Consider the following 23,172-nt stretch of genomic DNA (forward strand, 5'->3'; position numbering starts at 1 on the left):
CCCATAAGCATTCAAAATTTGCCAGGCGCCCAGCAGATTTTGCACTTGGCTATTGGCCACTTGCAACCAAGTGAAGATGCTCAGGTCCCAGGATGGCGTGTGATATCTTCACCATCTGGAGGTGTGTGTCTAGGGATCCTTGGATCTTGACTGTTTTCACACACTAGCAACACAGCCTGTAGAATTCTTTCTGTTATATTTTATCTGCACAATCAGAATGAATTTCAGGCACCCAAAACTCACACTGAAAAATACAACTTTCGAGCTCTCTGGCCCGAAAATGGCAACTAGACATTCTATTTTGGCGACTGCAACCCTGGTTTAAGGAGCCCTATGGCGCCTAGCTTATATATCTGAGTTTTTAGCGCTGTGACTGAGTGGTAGCCAGTGGTGAAGGATGAAGGGAGTAGTTTGAAAAGAAATCTGGAGAGCACCAGGTTGGGGAAGACTGCTAACACTCCCCAGACATTATGTACTATGAACATTTTGGACAATTGTCAGCAATGCTTACCTTATTACTCCCTTGCGTACATGCATGAGCACAAGCGTATACAAGCATATTACAAGCATATTTTTAAAGAAGGGAAATCGAGTCTGCAGCTGTCAGATAAAAAGCAGACGTGGGCAATGGTCTTGTGTTAACTTAGCTTGCCAGTGTTGACTTCAAAGGCAATAGGGGCTTTGGTATTATTGCAAGTCTTAAAAAGTAATCTTATAAAGTGCAGATCTGCCTGCCAAGTAGCTGTGCTAAAGAGGCCAAGAGTGCATAATATATTGTCAGGCCTATGATGAAGAATGAACAAATTGGAGAGAGACAGAAGCCTACTGAAAAATGCTGCATGTGAATAAAATTTTGTGCATAAAACTGATTTTAAAAATAGCATGCTACTGACTCAGCTCACTGTCTGATTAAGACGCTTGCCTTAAAAAAAATAAAATCTCCCTCGCAAAACGGTGGAGCCTTTTAAATTCTGTTTCCTTCATATCATAATTAAAATTCATCTGGCATAGGTTTCATTCAACACAAGAGCTTGATCTTCAAGGCTCTGCTGCAGGAATAGGGAACCCGTGACCCTCTGAATCTTGCTCATCCCTGGCCATTGGCCATGTTGGCTGGGGCTGATGGGAGTTCAACAATGTAGGTCTCCTCCAGTACTTTGCAGTCTCTTGAAACACACACGTTAGGAGCAAACATTGAGGTTTGAGGGGACAGAATGAAGGAGACATTTGGTGAATAAAGGGGACATTTCATGTTCCAGATGGAAACATGAACAATTTGAGAGCTGTGAGCAGCTGTGTTTTTTCACTTTCGCCTCCTCTTTTCTCTCATCTAGCAACTTGTTTTCTTCTGCCAGGTGTCCATTTAGCTTGTGGAATTGTGTGGCTTTTCCCTTTGCTTGAAGTACCTTCGCTTAGCTCTCACAATTTCTCTCATTCTCAAGGCCTTTTATGATGGGAGACAGCTGTATGTCTCCATTTTAGTCGGGTAATTTCCTTGATCATAACTCTTCCTTGACTTTCTCCATAGGTGGTTGAGTAGTGGAGACATAGTTAAAGTGGTCCGTCTAGTTTGCACCAGTGCTTTCAGGACAGATGCAATTGAAGTAATCTGTTTAACTACTGGATAATAGTCTTTTAGTTCTGCATGTCACAGACACAAAATACACCAATCCAAGGCCCTTAATTGTGTGCTTTCTCTGTGAGAGGTCCAGAGGGTGGCAACAGGAGAACAGGAGAACAGTGGCTCTCCATTTGTAGAATGCTCTTCCCAGGAAGGTTCACTAGATGCTTTCATTATATATCTTTAATCACCAGGCAAAGACCTTCTTCTTTAACCAAGCTTTTGGCTAATTAAGTCTATGGCCTTTCAACTGTCTGTGGGGGTATTGTTTATGTTCGTCATTATGATACGTATTTTTGTGTTTTTATATTGTAAACTGGCCTGTGAAATTGGGATGAAGGCAGTGTTGACTTTGATGCTGGTGGTGCTAATACTCATTATGGTTAGTGATGATAAAAAGAAGAAGAAGAAGAAGAGTTTGGATTTGATATCCCACTTTATCAAAGGAGTCTCAAAGTGGCTAACAATCTCCTTTCCCTTCCTCCCCCACAACAAACACTCTGTGAGGTGAATGAGGCTGAGAGACTTCAGAGAAGTGTGACTAGCCCAAGGTCACCCAGCAGCTGTATGTGGAGGAGCAGGGATGCGAACCCCGTTCACCAGATTACAAGTCTACCGCTTTTAACCACTACACCACTACAGCACACTGGCTCTCCAGGAGAGAGGAGGGAATTTGGACAAGAAGGCAGTGCTTTGTTGCACACTCACAGTTACAGTCCTAACCATGGTTAAGATGCTAGTAAACTTTTTGTGTACCTTGGGCCTGAGGGTGTGACAGTGGCTTCATTTTTATATTGGAAATATTGGCAAAGTTTCTGTTCAGTAAAAAGAGGCGTATTTCGGAAAAGGCGTATTTCCCACATAAAGAATTTCAGTAAACCATGTCCATTAGGATGGTGGCTTTGCTATTTAAAAGTCTGGCACCTATGGGTATTCAGCAAGATGGAAACACCATGCCTCAGTGTAAAGGTACTTACATACCGGAGTCATTATTATTTCAACTGTTTCCATTTTTGCAGTTCCCACAGGTGCCGCTTAAATAGATTGTTGATTGTGCTTGGACACGATGTTTCCACTTTAAAGATTTCATGTTTAAATACCACTTAGGTCAATAGCCAGCTTTCCAGTGCATCTGGCCATTGGGTTAATTTTTGTTGGTTATAAAAGATGAGCTTTTCTAAAAGGAAAGTCTTAATTACAGTTGAATCCCAATAGAGAGTAGTAGCCAAATTTAGGTTTTTACACTCTTTAGACAGGCCGCCTCAACTGAACTGCTGTTCTCTCCCCCACACACCTTACCTAGAACTGAAACTTAGGCAAAATGATCTGCTTTTATGCTTTGAAAAGATGCAATACGCAAAATGAAAATAAGTGTGCTTTGAGAGTCAAAACATGCACCGTGGAATTTTCAAAAGTCATCATTTGTTGAGGCTGTGAGCTCCTGAGGCCTGGAGGCTTAACAAAGACTTGATAATTGCACACTGGGGTCTTGTCTCTCCATCTTGGGAGATAGAACTGTTTGAATAGTACCTCTGCCTGCCTTGTGAAGTGCTTGATGATTCACCATTGTAATAGCAGGGTCCTGACACGAGTGCTAGACAGAAATGTGTGCCACTAGATTAGGGTCAGACTTTCTGACTTCATAGCAGATGCTGCAGCCAGCACCTGTGCAATGTAGGCTAAGAATTCATAATGCTAGGATTCAAGCTGGGATCCTCTTAGGCTGTGAACCACTGGCTTCCCCTCTCTGAGGCTATAGAGGCTATAGAAGCCGTGCTGTCCTGCCTGCCCATTCATGCTTCCAGGTCCAGGTTCTGTGTTAGTAGGATCTAGCCTTTCTATGGCTTCTTGGCCTTGCCCCATGTGGAGATGCTTGTCAGTCTACCTTCCTACTCCTCCTCTCCTTGCTTGTCAGCATTATCCTTTGGAGCAGCATTGCCTAAATCCTCAATCGAGCCCCCATCTTTTAGATGGGATCTGTGTCCCAGACCTCAGTCTCTGACTGGTTTTGCTGCAGGATTCCCTCCTCTTCTGGATCTCCCCCAGTTTCCCATCCAACCCTTGCCTTCTGCTGTTATGACTTGCAGTTCAGCTTCCACATTTTGGCCTGTTTACGACCTAGCGCAGGTGGTGGCCCGCACATTGCTGTTGAACTACAACACCCATCATCCCTGACATTTGGCCATGCTGGCTGGGCTGATGGAAGTTGAAATGAAGAAATATCTAGAGGATTACAGGTTCCCCACTCCTGAACTTAGTGGCTTCACATGCATGTGGTTCCCTGTCCCCCGAAGGACACCCGATTGGACAGTTATAATGCAAATATTCCGCTCTCACCGTGGTGCCCTCCTCACCGCACTCTTGGCTTTTCTCCCCAGGATGTTGCGCTTCCGCCTTCTCCCTGCCGCAGCAGGTTTAGCTGCCATTTCTAGACGTCACTACGGAACAGCACATTCCCTCCATGGCCGGCGTAGGCTCATGATGGTGGCTTTTGTAGGGACAACAGCTGTAACGGCAAGCGCTGGACTTCTTTGGAAAAGGTAAGTGCTTTGAACTGCCATTGCAGCTCTCTTTGACTTTCAAAACTAAACTCCAGGCTGTTGCTTTGATAACAAATTACTGTTTGTAGTGGCCATTAAGCTGATTTTGAACAAATCTTGCTCCTTGATTGCGCAGTGCAGCTGCCATTCTTTTTGCTCTATTTGAGCTGACAAAGAAAGGGGCATGCTCCACATCCCTTTAATTGCCACCCTTTCCAAGCTGGCTGTATGGTGTGCTTTTTTCTTTTTCTTTTAAAAAGCTATTTTATGCTAATGAACACAAAAGCAGCATGTATAGTTCAAAAGCTTTGAAGAAGATATATTTCAGAGTTGAGAACTTTTTAAAAAATGCACCAAGACTGGCCATCTGTTGCCAGACTACCTGTGTAATAAGCCATCTTATTAGCACTGGTGGAGGAAGAGGAGTGCAGGGGCAGCGCACCGCTCCCGGCAGCACGATCCCAGTGGGTTGCCATCGCGGCTGCCCCCCTGCCTGCGCTGGGTGCCACGCCCCCAGGACATGCACCACGCTCCCGGGGCACACCCCACCCCCCACCCCCACCTGCTCTCCACCCCCCGGTGCCGCAGCATGAAGCTCCGCCACTGCTTATTAGTTAGCTGCATAAAGGAGAGAAGTCACAACTGCAACACTATTGCATACTTCTCCCCTTTCGTGTGACAAAGAAAAGGTATAGGAGGCTTGTCCCATGTGCAGAACGGCACTGATAATACGGGCTACATACCTGAAGTGCTAATCTTTCAACCACTTCTTTATGTCCAGTGTATTTTCGTCAATGAGTTGGGCAAGCCAAAGGAAGCTCTCGTCAAATATGCTTGAATGGTTTTAAGGGCATTTTCTTATCCTGTTGTATAGTATTCTGAAACCACTTGAAGCAGCATGTTGGCTCTGACCTGCATAGTGACTAAGTACAGTTGCTGGTTTTTCTTGGAAATAGCTCCTTCTGCAACTTGACTGGGAAACAATTTGCTTATTGTTAATGCCACAGAGACATCTTCAAGCCAAATATGCTTCCCTGCCTGCAGAGATGCTACCTAGTCCCAGTTTCCAACTTAGAGAAGAGTTGTGGAGAAAATGATGTTTCTGGCAGTGGTAGGGGAAGACGTGGCCCTTTATTTGAGGTTTGGAAAGGACTAAGGTGCTTTTTCACTGCCCCTCACTTTCTCTTTGCTGCAATCCACTTGGAATTTATCATATTTATCATATTTAAACACACCTCTTACCCTGGTCAAAAAAGCCAGTTTCATTTCATTCTTTTGGAAGACTCTGGGTTCAATCCTAAGCACGTACAGTGTTACCTCTGGTTAAGAACTTAATTCGTTCTGGAGGTCCGTTCTTAACCTGAAACTGTTCTTAACCTGAGGTACCACTTTAACTAATGGGGCCTCCCGCTGCCGCTTTGCCACCGCTGCACAATTTCTGTTCTCATCCTGAAGCAAAGTTCTTAACCCAAGGTACTATTTCTGGGTTAGTGGAGTCTGTAACCTGAGGTACTACTGTATACATAGAAGCAAGCCTTGCTCGGTTCACTGGGATTTCCTAACTATGCTTAGGATTGCAGCCTCAGGGACCTTGGATTTTGACTCTAAGGGAAGGGAATCCCACAGTTGAGCAGCCTATACGAAATCTCTTGTGGTCCTGATTCATGTTAACATTAAGATGACCTTCCTTGTCTATGTCATGATAGGACAGAGGCAGATCTAATAGAAATGGGAATAAAGAAAAGGAATTCTCAAGCACTTGTTTAAACACCTGAAGGTAAAGTCAGAAGCCTCTCAAGGTTATGTAAACTTCCGGAGGGGGATCCTTCTAATTGGGAACAGTAACTAATTCAAAGTGAGGCTTTGTATAAATATTCTATCAGGGAAGTTCACCCGCTGCAGAGGCAATATAACGCAGTGCTTGTTTTCCTTCAATTAGTTAAGCAAATATGCTTTCATTGGTATAGGAATCCTTGCTGTGCTGCAAAACTGCAACCTCCTCAGGGGTGGGAGGATAGTAGTTTTGCTTCTTTCCCCCCCAAAACTTCCCTTGCATTGCACAGACTGTGATGATATGTGACACTAATAAGGAGTGTGTGGCTTCCAATATTCCAGTTAACCTTGAGTAGTCTATTTCTAGAGCTGTGGCACTTAATCAAGAGTCCAATGAGAAGGCCCATTATAGTAATCCTTGTCCACTGCAGGGGGGCCCTCCGTTTGTGCCTGAAGATGAATTGGCTCTGTGGGCTTTTCTACAGCAACTCTAATGGCTTCTTGGGGGAAACACTTCTTTTAACTACCTTGGTGTGGTGTGTATTTCTTCCTTCCTCTTGGTTTCCCAGGGATTAGTATTGCTTGTGAATCTGGATCAGAAAGTGTGTTCACAATAGAAATTAACTTCAGCTGCATGGGCATCCTCACGCATCAACATTTGTGCTCTCTAACTAATCCCGAGGATAAAGCACAGTATAGGTGCCTGACTTTGTGATTTCAAAACTTGTTGCCAGACACCCTTTTGCAAATTAACTGTGCCATGGATCTGCTGTAAAGATACATGGATTCAGCTTTTAAAATCTGCATGAGCTGACTGCATGGCAGCTCAAGAAATACTACATCTAGTCCTTTCCCCCAAATCCTCAACATGCTACCCAATCATTCTCAATAGTCTTTACTGCTACCTTATAAAGTAGGCCACTATTATGAACTCTGTGTTCTTATGGTGGGGCACGCAGGCTGAGGCTTAGAGTGCAGTGGTCTTCCGTAAGCACATAGCACAAGTGAGACTTGAGCCAGGGACTTTCTCCAAGGTGGAACACATTCTCTTTGCTACTGTATGCTGGTTGTAGTGTTACTGTTGCAATTCACCTTAGGTCAGGCCGTGATCTTCCAGCTGGAAGACCAAAGGCAGTGTTGGATTCTGGTCCTGTGCTGGAACCCATAGGAGAAAGCAGGAAGGGTGCTGGACCACGGACAGCTCCGAGTGAGCAGCTGGCTGCAACAAAGGTTGAGGCTTTTTATACCTCTGTCTCCAGCCTGCTTCCCGTTGAGAGAACTTCAGAGCCTCAAAGGGCCAGCCCTCTGGCCCCGAAGATGGGCACTCCTCCTTTTTTCCACAGCTTCCAGTGCTGCCAGGGTGGTGGTGAGTTTTGGGAGTTATCTGGTCCTTCTGACCTGTGAGAATCCAGGTTCTGGCCCTATGAGCCCAGGTGGTCTGGTAGGTTCCTATCCAACTGCCTCAGGTGCAATGGTCCCGCTATCTTCCACAGTCAACTCTTTGCTCTGACCCAGACCCAGCTCCCCACCTGGGGCCTCTGCAGCCCCTGACTCTGTGTCCAGATCACACAGAGCAGTGGTGGGGAACTTCAGGCCTGGGGGTCAAATGCCTCTCTGTCTATCTTCCTAGAACTCTTCCTAGGCTGCATCCTTCATTGGCCCTGCTTCACACAGTGAATGCTTTCTCCTGGGTGGACTGTGTCCTTGGAGTCAGATAATGCCTTTTTTTGTCTGGTTGGAGGGTGGAAAGCTCTGTGTGTGTGTGTGTGTGTGTGTGTGTGTGTGCATGCGCGCGCGCATTGAAACAAGCCTACTATACAAAGGTAAAACTTACATTTGTTGCCCCATTTTTGCTTTTAGCCTCACCCACTCCTGGCATGTGGCCCTTGGAAGGTTGCCCAGAAAGTAATGTAGCCCTGCGGCTGAAAAACATTCCTCTCCCCTGGCATAGAAAGATTGGGCATGGTTTTCTATGCAGTGCTTGAGTCAAAAGTCTTTTCTGCACCAGGCTAAACAATAATGTTTTCCCAGTTGTCGTTTAACAAGGTTTTCTAGGAGGGGAAGCTGTGGGACAGGAGCTTGGCAAGGCTGAAGTTAAGATGTGATGCTTTTAGAAGTTCTTCCCAGACAGCTTTCTGCCTAGACAATTGTCGTATCTGTGGTAAAGGTGCCTAGTCATTACTAGCTGCAAATACAGAGTCTGTTGATGGGCAATAGAAGTTGCTGACAAAATGACACTTGCAGTTCTTAACCCATCTAGGGAAAACATTTCTAGCATTCTGGTTGGCTGAAATGTGAGTTGTCTTTCACGAATGGAAATACATCTGTAGAGGTTACATGATGCAGTTTCAGAGCGGACTCCCCCCACCCACCCTTAAGGTTTCATAATGGCAATAGAAGTAACCTAGGAACATGGATATTGAGAGATCTACTTTTATAAGAATGAAAGCTGGTTATTATCTCTGCTATATGAGGCTGAGGTGAGAGCAATTAAACTTTACAGTGGAGGGCAATTTTTTCTATAAATGGAAATTAAGGCTCTAGAACATTGACAGGCATACTAATCTTGCATCTAGCTTGTTCATTGCTAGAAGGCATTTATCCTTGCCTCAGTTCCATGTCTACGGCTGCAGTTTTTCTTCAATTCCCTAGCCTCTCCCCATCTCCAATACTACTGGGCTGGAAGAAGGCTTCATTAAGTGTTAGGGCTTCTTGAGATTTTCAAGCAGTGACTAAGGAAGGCTTGTTCTCTGTTCTCTCTGGGCTAGATTTTCTGTAACACACTCATTCACTCCTCCAAGCCTTGTTTTGAATATTAATGCATATGTTGCATGCCCGGTAGGCATCTGCCTGACAGTTGTGTTCTTCTTAGTGAACAGCATGGTCCTAAAAACATAGGGAGGCATTTGGTGGACATATAGTTGGATGTTGTAGTTGATCGTTACTGCTCAGAATATGTCCACCATACACCTTATTAGCAGCCTTTTAAAGCCATTTTCAATAGCCCACAAACATTTCTGACTTTCCCAGCCATGTGTACACTTGGGGTGTGTAGATGACCTGAGAGCACCCTGGAAGTGAGTCCTGCTCATCACAAGAGACCCAGGCCAGTGGCTATTTGCAAGCCTGGGTCATAGGCACTTATCTTCCCTTCAAAAGCTGGTGTGTGTGAGCTGGTCCCTCGTATGGTTATTTTCCAGATACAGTTGATGGTTGTCTCTAGTTTAGTAATATTATTCTGCTCCTGCAGAATCCTGTCCAATTTACTTGCCCTGAGCTAGTAATGTGGAGCTTCCTCAGAGTTGCTACAAGTATAAACTTTGAGTAAATATTCTTTCTCTTCCCCCAAATTAAATAGAAAACTGATAAGACTAAAGAATCTGTATAGGTGGTTCAAGTGTTGGTGTATAGGTTCTTCCTGGAGCTCTGTGCTCAAAGAGGATTGGAGGACATCCCAAAGTCCAAAGTCCTAAAGTCATGTTAGTAACTTAGCTTCCCTTATTTCTGTTGAATAGCTGAGGGCAAGAGACTTACTCATACATTGGCACAGGAAAATAAAAAGTCCTCTCGCCGTGTGGCACAATTGCATCTGACTCAACAGATAGGAATTGCTTGTCAGGCAGAGGGATTTTATTAGGCGCATTTGAATATTTATGGCTGTGCATGCTTTAATGACTCATTCGGAAATCAGTGGCATAATTGGTGTTTTATTATTAGAATGAAGTATGCTTTGAGGTGTAGTAATTGTGCCACGCCAGTTTCTTCACCTGAAGCAAGGAAACTGCTGCAAGTAATTCTAAAATGAAAATGTCCATGCCCCATGTATTAGTGGCAAATGAATTTTCTTTGAACTCCAAACTCAGGAACTTAAACATCGTTTTTAATTCTGTCTGTTGGTTTTTCTAGAGCAGCACGGGCGCCCTCTGGTGGATAACATGGGAAACAACTTCTAAACTGGTGGCTGTTGGTAAATCCTGTTTAGGGAACCACAATCATGCTAAGAAACTCAGTGGTACTAAATGTTGATCCCTCCAGAAGGCTTAATGCTACATAGTGCATCATAATGCATAATGCATCTTTGGATCAAACCTGGAGATTTGCTCATGAAATCAATTAATCCCTATTTTCCATTTTGACCTCCTTCCTTACCTGTATCTTCCAAACCGGAGGAGTTTTCCTCTTGCCTCAATTCAGCCTGCTGCTTTTGCTGTTGTGAATTGTGAGGATAAAGTCAAGCTTGTTGCACTCTGACCTGTCGGAAAATATGCTTATGATCTTGGCTTGCTAAAGACATTTCACTATGAATCGGCTGGCACTGTGTCCCTTTGAAGCCTGTGTGGCAAATACGTCTTCTGCCTATTAAAAGTAAACAGTATGCTGCTGCCAGTTGCCAAGGGAAGCTGGAAGCAGAGTGATTGAAAGGCTCGTAAACAAAAACTCCAGATTGATCAAAGCATAACAAATATGCGAGAGCTGCAATCAAACAGTTGCACACCCCTACGATGCATTGATTTCAGTAAATCTTGAGTATTTGCAACTCATTTTAGCATTGGCATCCAATCTTTGTGCATTCTGCAGATGGCTGGCATCTATCTCAGCTGCGTTGCCTCCGAACATCTGCATGCAGCCTCCAGGAAACTGGCTAATTTGTTTCTTTGGAGGCTTTATTAGATTTTTATTACGCAACTGGGGAGTTGAATTTATAGGCTTTTTCGAAGTAAGGATCCCTATATTGCTCTTATCTGTACAGTTCTTAAAATTATAACGTCTGCTTGCGACACATGCGCAAGCATAGCATGATTTACATCTGGTCCACTAGCGGGCATCAGTAGCATCTGTTTTTCCAAAACAATTGGCCATCTACCGCTGCCTGCACTTAATTGTGTTGTCCTGTGGCTTGTGTATCTGGCCATGTGAGGTTAATTGTATTTGTCCAGAATAATCCAGGAAATAACCTATAACTATATCATGAGTAACTGCACGGCTTTTGCAGACACTTTCCTTGCCTGGCTGTGTGTGAAGATAACGTACAGCGAGGCCAGTGATAAACTTGTAGTGAAAAGTTATCAATGACATTGGTTTGGTGTGGGTGCAGTGCACCTGCTCTTTGAACTGTGTAGCTAGGAGAACAGGGTATTATGAGATTCTCCCCCTCTTCTCCTCTAATGCATGGCTTCTCCCCTCCTTTTTTGTTTTTGGTTTTAAGGGGACACCTGCATAAACCAAAATGTGAAAATCTCCTTCAAACTGTGGTTTCAAGTTACCTATGAGTAGAATTATCATCAGTACATATATACTGTGATTTAGTGTCAAAAGGGAGACAGGAAGAAAATTACTATGTTGAGGGGAATAAAAGAAGAAGATAATCCATCTGTTGGAGGAAAGAAAGGAACTCTCGCAACATCCTCTCCTGGTTCTGGTTAACAGATGGTGACTGTTACATCTGACTGGGTCTTAGTCTGAATGATTTTCATAGTAGAGCAGAAGGTTTAGTAAATATTCTCTCTGTTTGGAAAATCTGACTCTTCTCCACCTCCATTCCTCCTCCTGCTAGAAAATACCACTGTCCTTCCTCTTTAACTGAGGCATTTTCCATCTCTATTTCTGCTACAACAGCCCATCAGTTTATGCCAGATTTATGGCAGATGGGTTTTCATCCCCACAATATTTCTTGCATTTTTTTCCTGTTTGGGAGGCAGGGAAAGGTTCTATCACCATCATATTTTAAAGTCTTATGATTTGCATAGTGTAGATGTTTAAATCCAGTCCTTCTGTGTTGATATATGTCACAATTTGAGTGAGCTTGAGGGCTAAGCAAGCAGTTCCTACAATTCTCTACCACTTACTATTGCTGGGAGAAGCTGCTGATTTGAATAACATGATATTAGATAATGCTTTGCTTACCATTCATTGCAGGGCTGTTCCTCTTTCTGTTTTTGTCAAAGCAAATATTTTGTTATACTGGGGTGGTTTACATACTTCAGTTCTCCAGGGTTTGTGAAAATTTGCTCCCCCAAATTTTCACTTTTCTTACAGGATGGCAGTTTTGTGTGCATGTTGAAATGCTTGGCTAATATTTATATAAATTTTGCATGGCATTCTGTGAAGTTGTTGCATGATTACTTGAGACCCTGGGTCTGTCTAGTGGTCCAAATTGAGTATTGTCTGGGAGCAGCTCTCCCAGATTTCAGACAGGATTTCCACCCAGTCATACCTGGAGTTGCTGGGGATTGACCCAGAAGGCTGTATCAAAAGCAGATGCTCTGTTACTGAAATTTGGCCCTTCCTCGTGAATGGAGTACTATCTATTCCAAGTGGTAGAAGTTTTATAAGGTATCAGCGGAAGTCTTACCCTCCCCTGCTACCAGGGATCCTTTTCATTGGCAATGCCGTGGATTGAGCCTGAAATCTTCTGCCTGCACATAATTGCTCTACTACTGATCTCTTGTCCCTCTTATGACCAGGTGATGAACTCTGCTATTCTTTCTCCTTCACCCCACAAGCTCAGATCTCTTTATTATTATTAGATATTGTTCTGTGTTTCAGAATCTCCATCTTAGCTAAGACTTACTCTCTTTTATATACAGAAAGTGGACTGATGAGGAACCATTGCTCCATAGGTGAAATGCAGCTTTCCAAGCCTTCCTGTTCAGCCCATTATATATATATATTTTCCTCTGCACCCTCCTCACGTGCTTTTGCCTGCCTGACATGTGTCTTACTTTCCTGGATAGAAGAGGGTGTGCCTGGTGTGTGTGGCCTCCGGCTTTGGTGTGACTGGAATGTAGCTAAGCATACAAAGGTAGGAGTCCCAGCAGTTGTTTTGCTCATCCTGGCCCTGCCCATCACTGACACACAGCTCCTGGAAAGTTGCCCACAAGAGAGTGAAGACCTCAGGCTGGAAAAAGTTCCCCACTCCTTCATTATAGTAATCACACTGTTACATTGCATTAATCCCACTGTTGTAGAGTTGGGCAAAATATGGCTCTAGGCACATATGCAACCCTCTGCCTAATTTCAACAGGGATCAGTTCAGACTGATCCACCTTTCCTGCAACTGGGTGAGAAGGAAGAGGGAAGGAGGGAGAGAAGGAAGCGATAGAAAGAAACATGGGGCTCCCAACAGATTACCCTTAGGGGAATGTGGCCCATTACAGAAAAATGTGTGTGCCTTTCCCAACACACTGTTGGGTACTCTTGTGACCTAGGGAGACATGGCTCTCCCCTTGAAAATCCGAATGTACTTTGAGAGAGGCAAGGAGGAAATCCCTAGGCTGCCTGTGGCTTTCAGTCAAACAGACTTGGGCAAATTTGTTTACGGTCTTGCTCTGACATCGCTAATTATTGTGTAGGTGTGTGAGCAAGGCTCTTCAGTGCAACTGCAGAGGCATTTAAGGCAGTGGCATAATTGCATAATTTAACATGCCGTGTTAAAAGCAAGGTTGTTTTTGTGCATCCAGGTGGTGACTAATGAGCTGTGTGGCACTGTTGTACATTTGCAAGTAGGAGATGAATCTAGATTGGGAAGAAACAGAAAATCCTGCTATAGTACTTGAAAGTCAACTGGGGTTCTGCTGTTTCTGCCTTACTTTAGGAAGTGTGTTCCTATAGGCAAGGCACACTCTTCCTCTTCTTGTTTACTGTCCTAAGTTTTAACTCCTTTACTTTGAAATCCTGCAGATTGATTCACTGGTCAGAGCTGTCACATATATATAACTGGTTCACTGTGAATTTGGTGTTACTTGTGTGGACCTTGGGCGCATGTGGTCCCCTTCCTCCTCTGCTCTTATTCTTTTATTTTTGTTTGTTTGTGCTACATCTTAGTGAGCAAACAGTGGCTTGCACTTGCCTTCCGAGCCAGACTTGGAAACCATGATTTGAATGTGGTTTCCTATTCTGTTTTGGGTGGACAAGAGCAAACCAGATTTTGCCAGATGTAGTGTCACCTTTTGGTTTGAGCAGGATAGGTGCAGCATTTAGGGAACAACAGAGCATACAAGCCAAAGGCTTACTCAGGTAAGAGTAAACCTTGGTTTGCCATGTATGTGTACCAACCCAGTTATACAGGCAGGTGGGTAAAACAGGTTTTCAGGTTCAGAACATGTTTTAATCCTGTATGATAAGTTTTGATTCTGGGCAACATAGGTTAAAGTTGCTTAGAAGGACAGGACATAACCAACTAACCTGTTCTGTCACCACAAGGATTTCCACTTTCACAACAGAACTTTTCTTTTCCTCCTCTCGCTGTGCGGGCCTGAGCTCTTCCTAAAACTGCTCTGGAGGGTTGTTGGAACCCTAGAACATGTTTAGGGGGTGCAGAGGTGAGGAAGGGGGAAGTTTTCTTGTACAAGCATAAGTCCTTGTGCTGATGGAGCAAGAATACTGCCCCAATTTCCACTTGTTTGCTTTGTGCATGGAAAAGAGTCCTTATAATAGAATTCTGTATCACCTCCAGATCTCATAGGAAGGTACGCTGTGACATCCCTTGGAAGGAAAAATTTGCACAGCAAGTTTTTGGTACCTCACAGAAGAAATTAGGGACTGAAACTCATCATTTAAAGTATTTAGTTGCTGTATAAGAACTTAAATCCACAAACTAAAAACAACAACATAAAGATATTAATGGAGAATAGGTGGTTCTCCATCTTCACCCTCAAAGTACAGGTTTTAAAGTTGCGAGGTGGCACACCCGTTTGCAATTCTAATTCCACAATTGCTAATGAAATCCGTTCTATATAATTCTGTAAAGCTATGTTAGTGCTCATAGTCCAAATGTGTACCTCATAAAAAGTCAATGCCAATGGTAGCTGATGAGCTTTGAAAATGTATGTTTGCAAACTGTGGACAGCAGAGCAGAGGTAACAGCATAATGACTGTTTTCTGGGGATAATATTGTGGTTCAAAGTGAGTAAAGGATGGTTTTATTGCTCAAATTAACTAGCTAAGCTTTTAACATCCTGGTATATGTACTTTAGACTCATCATCAGCCAGCTCTGTATTAGCATGTCTTCATCAGCAGGAAACAGTTTAAAAATGCCTGATGAGCAGAAGGGCTACTGCACATTTGACAGTTTTATATGGTACAGTGTAAGGGAATTTCCATTCCCAGTAATATGATACAGATATAAATCTTTTGGGAAATGCCATAGTCTGAGCATATATCTCTGAAAATCTAGCATACTTGGCAAAGTGGCCTTGCCATCCCCATTTCATATAAATCATGTTTCAGTCGTCTTCTATGCACACAGGCAGGAATTCAATTACTTCATCCCCATCCCCTACATAGTTGTCTCTACTAGGAGTAGATTAGAAATATATTCCAGTTCCCACCTCAAGTGAATGGGCAATCCCAGTGAGGAGCAGGTGGGGGCTACTCAGAGATGTCCTCCGAATCTCTTGACACCAGTGAGTGGGCCTGGACAAGGGACTGGTGGTGGAAAGATGAATGCTAAGGAATGCCTTTGGTCTCTATTTGGAAAGTGCTCTTGGGAAGAGAGTTTCAGAATTCAAGGGTCTTATTTAATACTGTAGACTTTTGTGTTCAGGGAAACTCTGTGGTCTCTTGGAAGCATCAGTAAGGAGATCAATTCATTCCTGTTTCTTATTGATCTCTTTTCGGGGCCAAATCCTCGCAAAGCAACATACTGAGAGAAGTAGAATAGTAGAACCTCAGGCAGAGTATGAAGCAATGAGTGGATATGGACCAATTTAGATCCCCAAAATGATTGTAGTAATGGTTTGAACTTCCCTTTTAGTTATTGTGGGGCAAGAGAAAGATCAAATAGGATCCCCACAGTGTCCCAAATGAACTAGGTGAGATTGTATGTGCATAGAAATTCTGATATGCCCTTGCATATATGGCATCTTGCAGGGTTTCTGTCGTACAAGAACATCAGAGATCTGCTAGATTAGAACAAAGGTTTGTGTAGTCCAGATTCTGTTTCCTGCAGTGACCAGCCAGATGCCTCTGGGAACCCCAAGAGCACAATAGCCCAGCTAGGTCTAGGTCTTGATGGGAAAGTCTAGGTCAGACTTTCCCATCAAGCTGATATTCAGAGGTTCCTAGATTTGTACATCATCAGAGAAGTCAGTATGCAGAGGGCTTGCTGATGGCTGATCCAACTATTTTCAAAGGCAATAAAGGATAGGAAAACAGATTGTGGTAGTGGGTTGTCCTCTTTTTCAATTTCCAGATTCAAAATACTGTTTTCTCATTCTCCTATTGGACTAGGAGCTAAACTAAAAACACTTATCACTGGGTGGAAAAAGTTGTCCTACAGAGTAAACCTGGAGAGGAAATCATGGTGCACACTATATACTATTTGTATTTTAAAGCATTCCCCAGTGGTGGTAAATGTTCTCCAGAGGAGCTACACAGCCAGCTCTCATTTCTCAGAGCGAATTGTAGATTCTCACAATACTGTGACACTTTAGTGCTAAAACAGATATTGCCCAGTTGTGGATTTGACATGTGGAATATCTCCCAAGAATACATATTAGATTTTTTTCCTCCATGCCAGCCTGAGTACAGCATTCTGCAGAAGACAAAACACAATTGAATAGCAACTTGTCCTTTTTATGAGCCCAATTGACAAGCAGTGAGTTTCCCTTGTGTTTTGCCTATTTGCAAGGCAATTGGGCCCCTTGTGCGGCTTTTTGAAACTGTCCTGGCAAGTGCAGCTCTGTTTGGATTTGAAGAATGAGCACTTTCCTCTTGGACACAGAGTTTTCATGTTTTAATGCACTAATGGGCTTTTATCACTTTGGTGCAAGGATGAATTTACATCCTCTATCAGTCAGAAACTGCACCGTATTCCTATTTAAAACTCCTGGCACGGTTCCTATGAGCCTCCATGATCACTTCACCCTTTTCTGTAGATCTTTTTGAAAATTAAATTAAATTAAAGCCTCATTAAAAAAGAGTACAGAGGCCTGGCTGGTGATTGAATGCTCATTGTTCTTGTCCCGTTTTATGGGGATACCTATTAATGAACTTACCTTAGGGCTGATAGGAAGATGTGGTTAAGATAATTGGTTGCGAACCAGATAGGCCCCCATTTGCATCTCACCTCTGCCTGAGCCTGAGTGAAATTGTCCTTAGATAAGCAAATATCTCTTGGCCTCCCACTTCAATACAGGGACAATAATTGCCATAATTTCTGATGCATAAGCTTTATGATCTGGTTGCAGTACTTTACCTTCCATTATTATTGTCACCAGTGGAAAAGACTGATAAAAATAGAGACTGTAGAAAGTACTATTATAGAGTCTCTCTGGGTTTCTGCTGATGTGATAACGAGCCAAACTCTGGAATACCCTGACCAAAACTGTGCAATAGCAAGTCTTCATGTCATTATTAACGATGCCCAGTAGTGAAGTTGGAGTCCAGAACAAGTGGTCATGTTTGCTGAAGCGACAATATGGCTGCATAAATCATATTTTGTAGGTAGTCAATAATGTGAGCTGTATTGTAAAGCAGATTGAAGATTGATTATTAACTGCATAATGTTCCCAATGTTTTCAATTACAAGTTTGTTGGTTTTATAAGAGTATTAAAAATGTAGAGATAGCCACATATGTGGAATCACTCTTTTAACAAACTCATTCAGATAAGCTTCCCTCCCCATCCCCGACACTCATATAATTGCCTAGATTCCTAAATAATTAATTTTCTTAAAATAAAGGTTCTCTCTTTTTGGTACTAACAGATGTGTGGACAAATTCCTGCAGGCGATTGACTGCATTATGCTGCATATGTTTGCACTGAGGTCCTATTCAGTAGGTCTTACTCCCAGGAAACTGGGTATGGGATTGCAGACTTAGGCTGCACATTCGGAACATGTTGGAATGTACTTCCAAGGAGATATGAATAGGATTTCACTGTAAATCTGGTTTTCCTATATCGCTTTGCCCAGCACCTTATGAGCCAATAACACTACTTCTCAGCAGAAGCTTCATAAATTTTTATGATTTACATTATTGTAGATGCTTTGCTGTTTTATCATTATAACCTAGGCGTATGTTAATTTGCATTCATAATGGTGACTTTGTTTAAAGGACGCTGGCAGCATTTCTCTACGATTTAATACTTCCCTAGTGTTCTGCAGAGTGCTTTAATTTATTAGTGCTTTCAAGTCTGTCACATACACTACGTGTCAGAGGTTGATCAGCAGCTAGCTTGAAGAGAAATGGGTGTATGGGTTTTTCCTCTCCTGAAGCAGATGTCCTAGTTTCCCCCCGGTCTTAAATCTGTTTAAAATTCATATATTTTCAATGAGGAAATATGTGTGAAGAGCTGGACTTGAGAGGCCATCACTCCTGGGAGACAGTCTTGTTCTTCATGGCTTCCTTGTGATTTCTCAGACTGAGAGCGCATGATCCCTCTCTTGCATTTTAATGGAAACTGTGTGTGTGTGTGGATATGTGTACATCTATACCCTAAAAATCGGAGTTGATTCTAGGTCAGACTTGGAAATCTAGCAACTCACAAATATTTGTGAAAATAGCACAGTATATCGAGGAATGTCTCTCCTATTTAAAATCCCTATGCCCATTTCTTACCTAGCCCTGTATTCTGCACCCATAAATGACTCTACCCATACAGTGGTGCCTCTGGATGTGAACGGGATCCGTTCCAGAGCCCCGTTCGCATCCTGAAGCGAACGCAACCCACGCCTGCACTTCCGCGGGTTGCGATTCGCCGCATCTGCGCATGCACATAACGTCATTTTGAGCATCTACACATGCGCGAACTATGAAACCCGGAAGTAACATGTTCCGTTACTTCTGGGTCGCCGCGGAGCGCAACCCGAAAATGCTCAACCCAAAGCTACTTTAACCCGAGGTATGACTGTATTCCCTTGCTATTGGTTGTCTATAGAGCTTCCTTCGAGAACACCAGTGTGGTACCAAAAGACTCGCTCTTCCCATGAAGGTTTGGCTTTAAGGCTTTAAGCCCCCTCTCCCCAAAACTAAACTTGAATTCACAAATTTTTGCTCCTTTATTTTTTCTTCTCCTCTTCTCCGCCCCGTCCTACTTTCTGTTGAAATTTAGATTGCAAGCGCTTCTGGACAGGGACCTTCCTTCTTGCTCATCTTACTCTACAAAGTGCCCTGTTTATTTAGTGTAATAAATGTCCTTGTTTGCTCCCCCAAAATATAGAAAGTTGGACTTTCACAGGCATACTCTTCAGCATAGACATGCATAGGATTGTGCTGCGAAATAACTTTGAGCGCTTAACTTTCCTTCTCCTGATGGTATCAGGAATTGCGTTTGCACAGCAGAGACTCCCTGTGCCATGCATCTGGGTTCCAGTCTCATAGCTTATGGCCAAGGAGCTTCAGTTACCATTATCATCAATCCTTTGCACTACAAGTTCTGCAGGTTCATAAAGGAAAGGAATGCAGCCCAGTTCATCACTTGTTGGGGATCAAAAATAAATCAACAGAGCGGAGGCTGAGCAGGTTGTTTGTTGTGAACGCTGCAGTTCTGAAGGCAAAACCAATTTTTATGATCCTTCCTTTATTGCTTTAACTGCTTGTTTATTTTGGGGCAGAGAAGTTAAAAGAATTTTTGGGCTTGTGTGAGAAGCATTTTCTGATCAATATTTTTCTGGGGAGAAAGCACTAGTGCCCTCTCCCTTTCATTATACAGTAGAGCAGATGAGGAAGTGTGAAACTCACTTAACAATGTGGACTCTGTCAATATTCTGGAAAAAACAGAATAAAGTAATTTTAGTACAGTTTAGTTACTTGGGTTCGGTGGAGTCGAGAGAGACACTGCGCTGCATTTCCCTTTAAAAAATGATTTTTGAAAAATCTTGACTTGTACAATATACAGCATTCATCTATTTATTGTACAATATACACTGTCTGCTTTTCCCCTAGCAAAGGATATGGTATTTGGAAACTCCAAGAAAAGGAGGCAAGAGAAAGTTTATTGCATCTAGCAACCTAATTCCGTCATTCCCATGGAAGTCACAGTCAGGAAAATGCCCATTGTGTAGACAGTTATAAAATGTTGTTTCAGTTGAATGAAAGAACTGCTCTGAAACTTATTCCACCACTTTTGAAGACATTCAGTGAGACTGTTGAATGCTGTTGAGAATATGCACCAGTATAATAGTTCCCATTCACTGGGGTCAGTAGAATTGTGTTTTTTCAATCATCGTGCCAGGGAGTTTTAAACTTATAGTGAGATTTATTTATTGCTTCTGATCTTGGAAGTTTTGTATGTGCCATTTAAGGGATACATGGTGAGTGGATATTGGGTGTAAAATGTTGGCATTGGGTGCTGCTGTTTTGGGAGGAAACCTTTAGGTTGCTCGTTAAGAAGTGACTTTTCAGTGATCTTTATTCAGTCACTACATTGGATGCTGAGCCACTGCTTCGTAAACCATGATTTGTAAAGCCTTAGTTGAATGCCATGCTTCTCCGTTCTCCCACCATGTACCTACTTGGGCATGGAGATCTAGGCCAAAGCTGGCATAGGAAGAGTGGAGATCTGAGGAGCGCATAGCCATGATACTCAGCTATGGCTTTATAAATCATGATTTTTGAAGCCACAGACTATTGTCTGAATGCAATCAACATCTTCTCCTTTAGTACTGGCACTGATCAGGTTATTATCTTTTAGGTCCACCGTGCACTAAGAAATCCTATTATTGCTTTTAAGGGTTGCATGTCGGGCTCACATTCCTTAAATGCAGAAGGTGCTTGTTGGGTACCTAGAACAAGGTTTTCACTTCTCTGCGGAAGGATCTAATTGCAAAGTTCTTGTTGAATTTGTAGCTTTTCAAAAATACAATCTGACAGGCATTTTAAAAGATCAGACGTTCCTGCTTCACATTTCCTTCTTGTTTTCTCTCAGAGCCCATGCAGAAGCACCATCATCTGTGAAACATGACATAAGGGCAGAGCCTGGTGAGAAGATGAAGAACAGAGAAGAAGTAGTGAATGAAGGAAGTGATGATGGGAAAGCTGTTGAGTCAAGCGATGAAGATGCTCCAGTCGAAGAGAAGAAGAAGAAGCAGAGGTCTGGATTTCGGGACCGTAAGGTATGTATTCTTGTTGCACTGGAATATTCTGCATTAAACTGCAGTCAGTTATACCATCAAGAGGTGTGAAATTGTTGCAGCCTTCAGTTGCTGAGGTGTGTGTAGAAATGTAAAGCAGGGATAGGAGATCTGTGGCCCTACAGATAGGGTAGACCACATCTCATTTCACGCTGGTCATACTGGCTGGGACTGATAGCAGGTTAGAAACCAACCACATCTGGAATGACACGGGTCTCCATCTGTTCTGCATGTCTCTTCTTGCGACATTCTTAGGCAGTCATTAATAGAAAGCTTTATGTCCCATTTGTCTCACTACCAATTTGTTGGTGGTTTATACGATTCTGGATCAATAGAAAATGATGGCTGGGATTCAAAGAGCTTCTTTCGGACCTTGTTTGGGTGTATTTTGTCTGAACCAGAGCTCGGGTGTGAGCTGGTGTTCCATTGGCCAAGAACTAATGGATGTGTTTGTCTTTGAACGGAACGTACTTCTGCCCCATTGCAAATAAACTGCAGTTAGGTTCTGTGTGGTGTGTTGCTGTTTGAGATACACATCCAAAGGCTCTTTGCTCTTTCATTTCATCCTAGGGGAGAATGTGTGCTTTGGATGTGTGCTTTTATCTATGCAGAAGAGCTTCTCGGGTGTCCTGGCATTCTTGGTAGGCTAATGAATTTATATGTGGAGCAATCGACAGCAAACTGTTTTATGATTGTGATATACCTAAAAAGGAGGGTTGCGGGGAGATGAAATCTGTTTTAAGCTTTAGGACTTGGAAACATTTCTGTCTTGATACCATTAAAGAAGGCAATTAAAAATGGCCGAGTAAATCAAAGCTGACGCGCGAGGCATGTTGGAGTGCGACTCGGTAGTGAAGGAAGTGAGAATATAATAGTTCCTTTGTCAGATAAATCCTTGCGACTTGTTCATGTACGAATAACTCAGGGACTGACAACTTGTTGTGAACCACATTTTTTGAGTCTTCGGAACACCAGGAGAAGGAAAGGTGCAGATGTGACTGAGGGTTAATGACCAGTAAAAAGAAATATGAATGGTGTGAGGGGTAGTAATTCTTTTTGGGGGGAAATAGTTCTATACAGCAGTAGGACTTTTCTGTAATGTCTGGGGAAAGTTATTAGCTCCTCCAAGTATTACTGCCCTATGGGTGATAATATGATGAGACTTCTCTTTTTTAGTTAAGGGAATTTGTCTCTGAGGAATTTTATTCTGTTTTGACAGTTGCTGGACTTTTGATTTCCATTTTGCTGAAATACGGTGATCAGAAATGGCTGGTTTTTTTACAAATACTTAAAAATCAAAAGCACTTTTGATACATCCATGTTTCTCTGTTTTTATTTGCCAGAAAAGCAACCTTCCTAGCCAGTAAATCTGAGTAGCTAGAATTAGCTGGGGGAGTCTCTTAATAAATTTTGTAGGTGAATTGTTGATACCTGTTTTATTGGAATGACTGCATTTTGGTTAAAAATTCTACATGAAGAAAGGAAATCTCAAGAAACTATACCAAATCAGTTTGATATGTTAAATATATGTAGGCTGTGGCAAATCAAACCATTGGAAGAACCCCCAAAACTGACTGGGCATTTTGGGCCATAGCATTATCATTCTCTCTTTCTTCCTCTCCACAATTCCCAGGATATTGTCAATAAAACTGTAGCAGGGAGGGATAAAGTTTTTCTTTAGTTGGACTGCCCTGAATGACCATGGAGCTGTCTACAGCATATTACTAAAATCATTATTATGGTAAAAGGAACTAATAAACTTGTAGCTGATGATGCTGTAGTAAATTTTGAAGTGGAGGAGTTCATCATGGCAGTCTTATAGGGAACACCCCCAAATAATCCGTAGCCACAACAAAAGGAGAGTTCAAAAATGCAGTCAGCTGTCTTGATCCATTATGTATACCAAATGGGAGCAGTACATAGCATAATATTCATTTTATTAGAATCAGCAGGCAGTCAGAGAACGAGCAATATATACAGTCAAATAAATAAAATGGTTCCACTGTTGGAAGTTAGTATTAAAAGTAAGCCCTGAGTCTGAAAATGAGGAATATTTCTGGTCTGGGTGGTTCAAATGGTGCTGATCTAACTGTTCCATTGATGTTGGAAGTCAAGGAGTCTATAGTCTGTCATGCTTTTCTCTTGATCGTGCTTACTTTTTAAG

General features: G+C 42.7%; 1 protein-coding gene across 1 annotated transcript in view; it reads left to right on the forward strand.

Annotated features, from left to right (window-relative positions):
* The window catches only part of MICU1 (mitochondrial calcium uptake 1), a 130,675-nt gene that overhangs the window by 13,318 nt on the left and 94,185 nt on the right, over positions 1-23,172 (forward strand). The window contains exons 2-3 of the mRNA XM_077930505.1: positions 4,000-4,161; positions 20,804-20,990. Coding sequence (XP_077786631.1) covers positions 4,001-4,161; positions 20,804-20,990 — 348 coding nt within the window. The 5' untranslated portion in view covers position 4,000. The remainder of the gene's footprint in view (positions 1-3,999; positions 4,162-20,803; positions 20,991-23,172) is intronic.

Source organism: Podarcis muralis, chromosome 6 (assembly GCF_964188315.1).
Source record: "Podarcis muralis chromosome 6, rPodMur119.hap1.1, whole genome shotgun sequence".
In the NCBI taxonomy this organism is placed as follows: Eukaryota; Metazoa; Chordata; class Lepidosauria; order Squamata; family Lacertidae; genus Podarcis; species Podarcis muralis.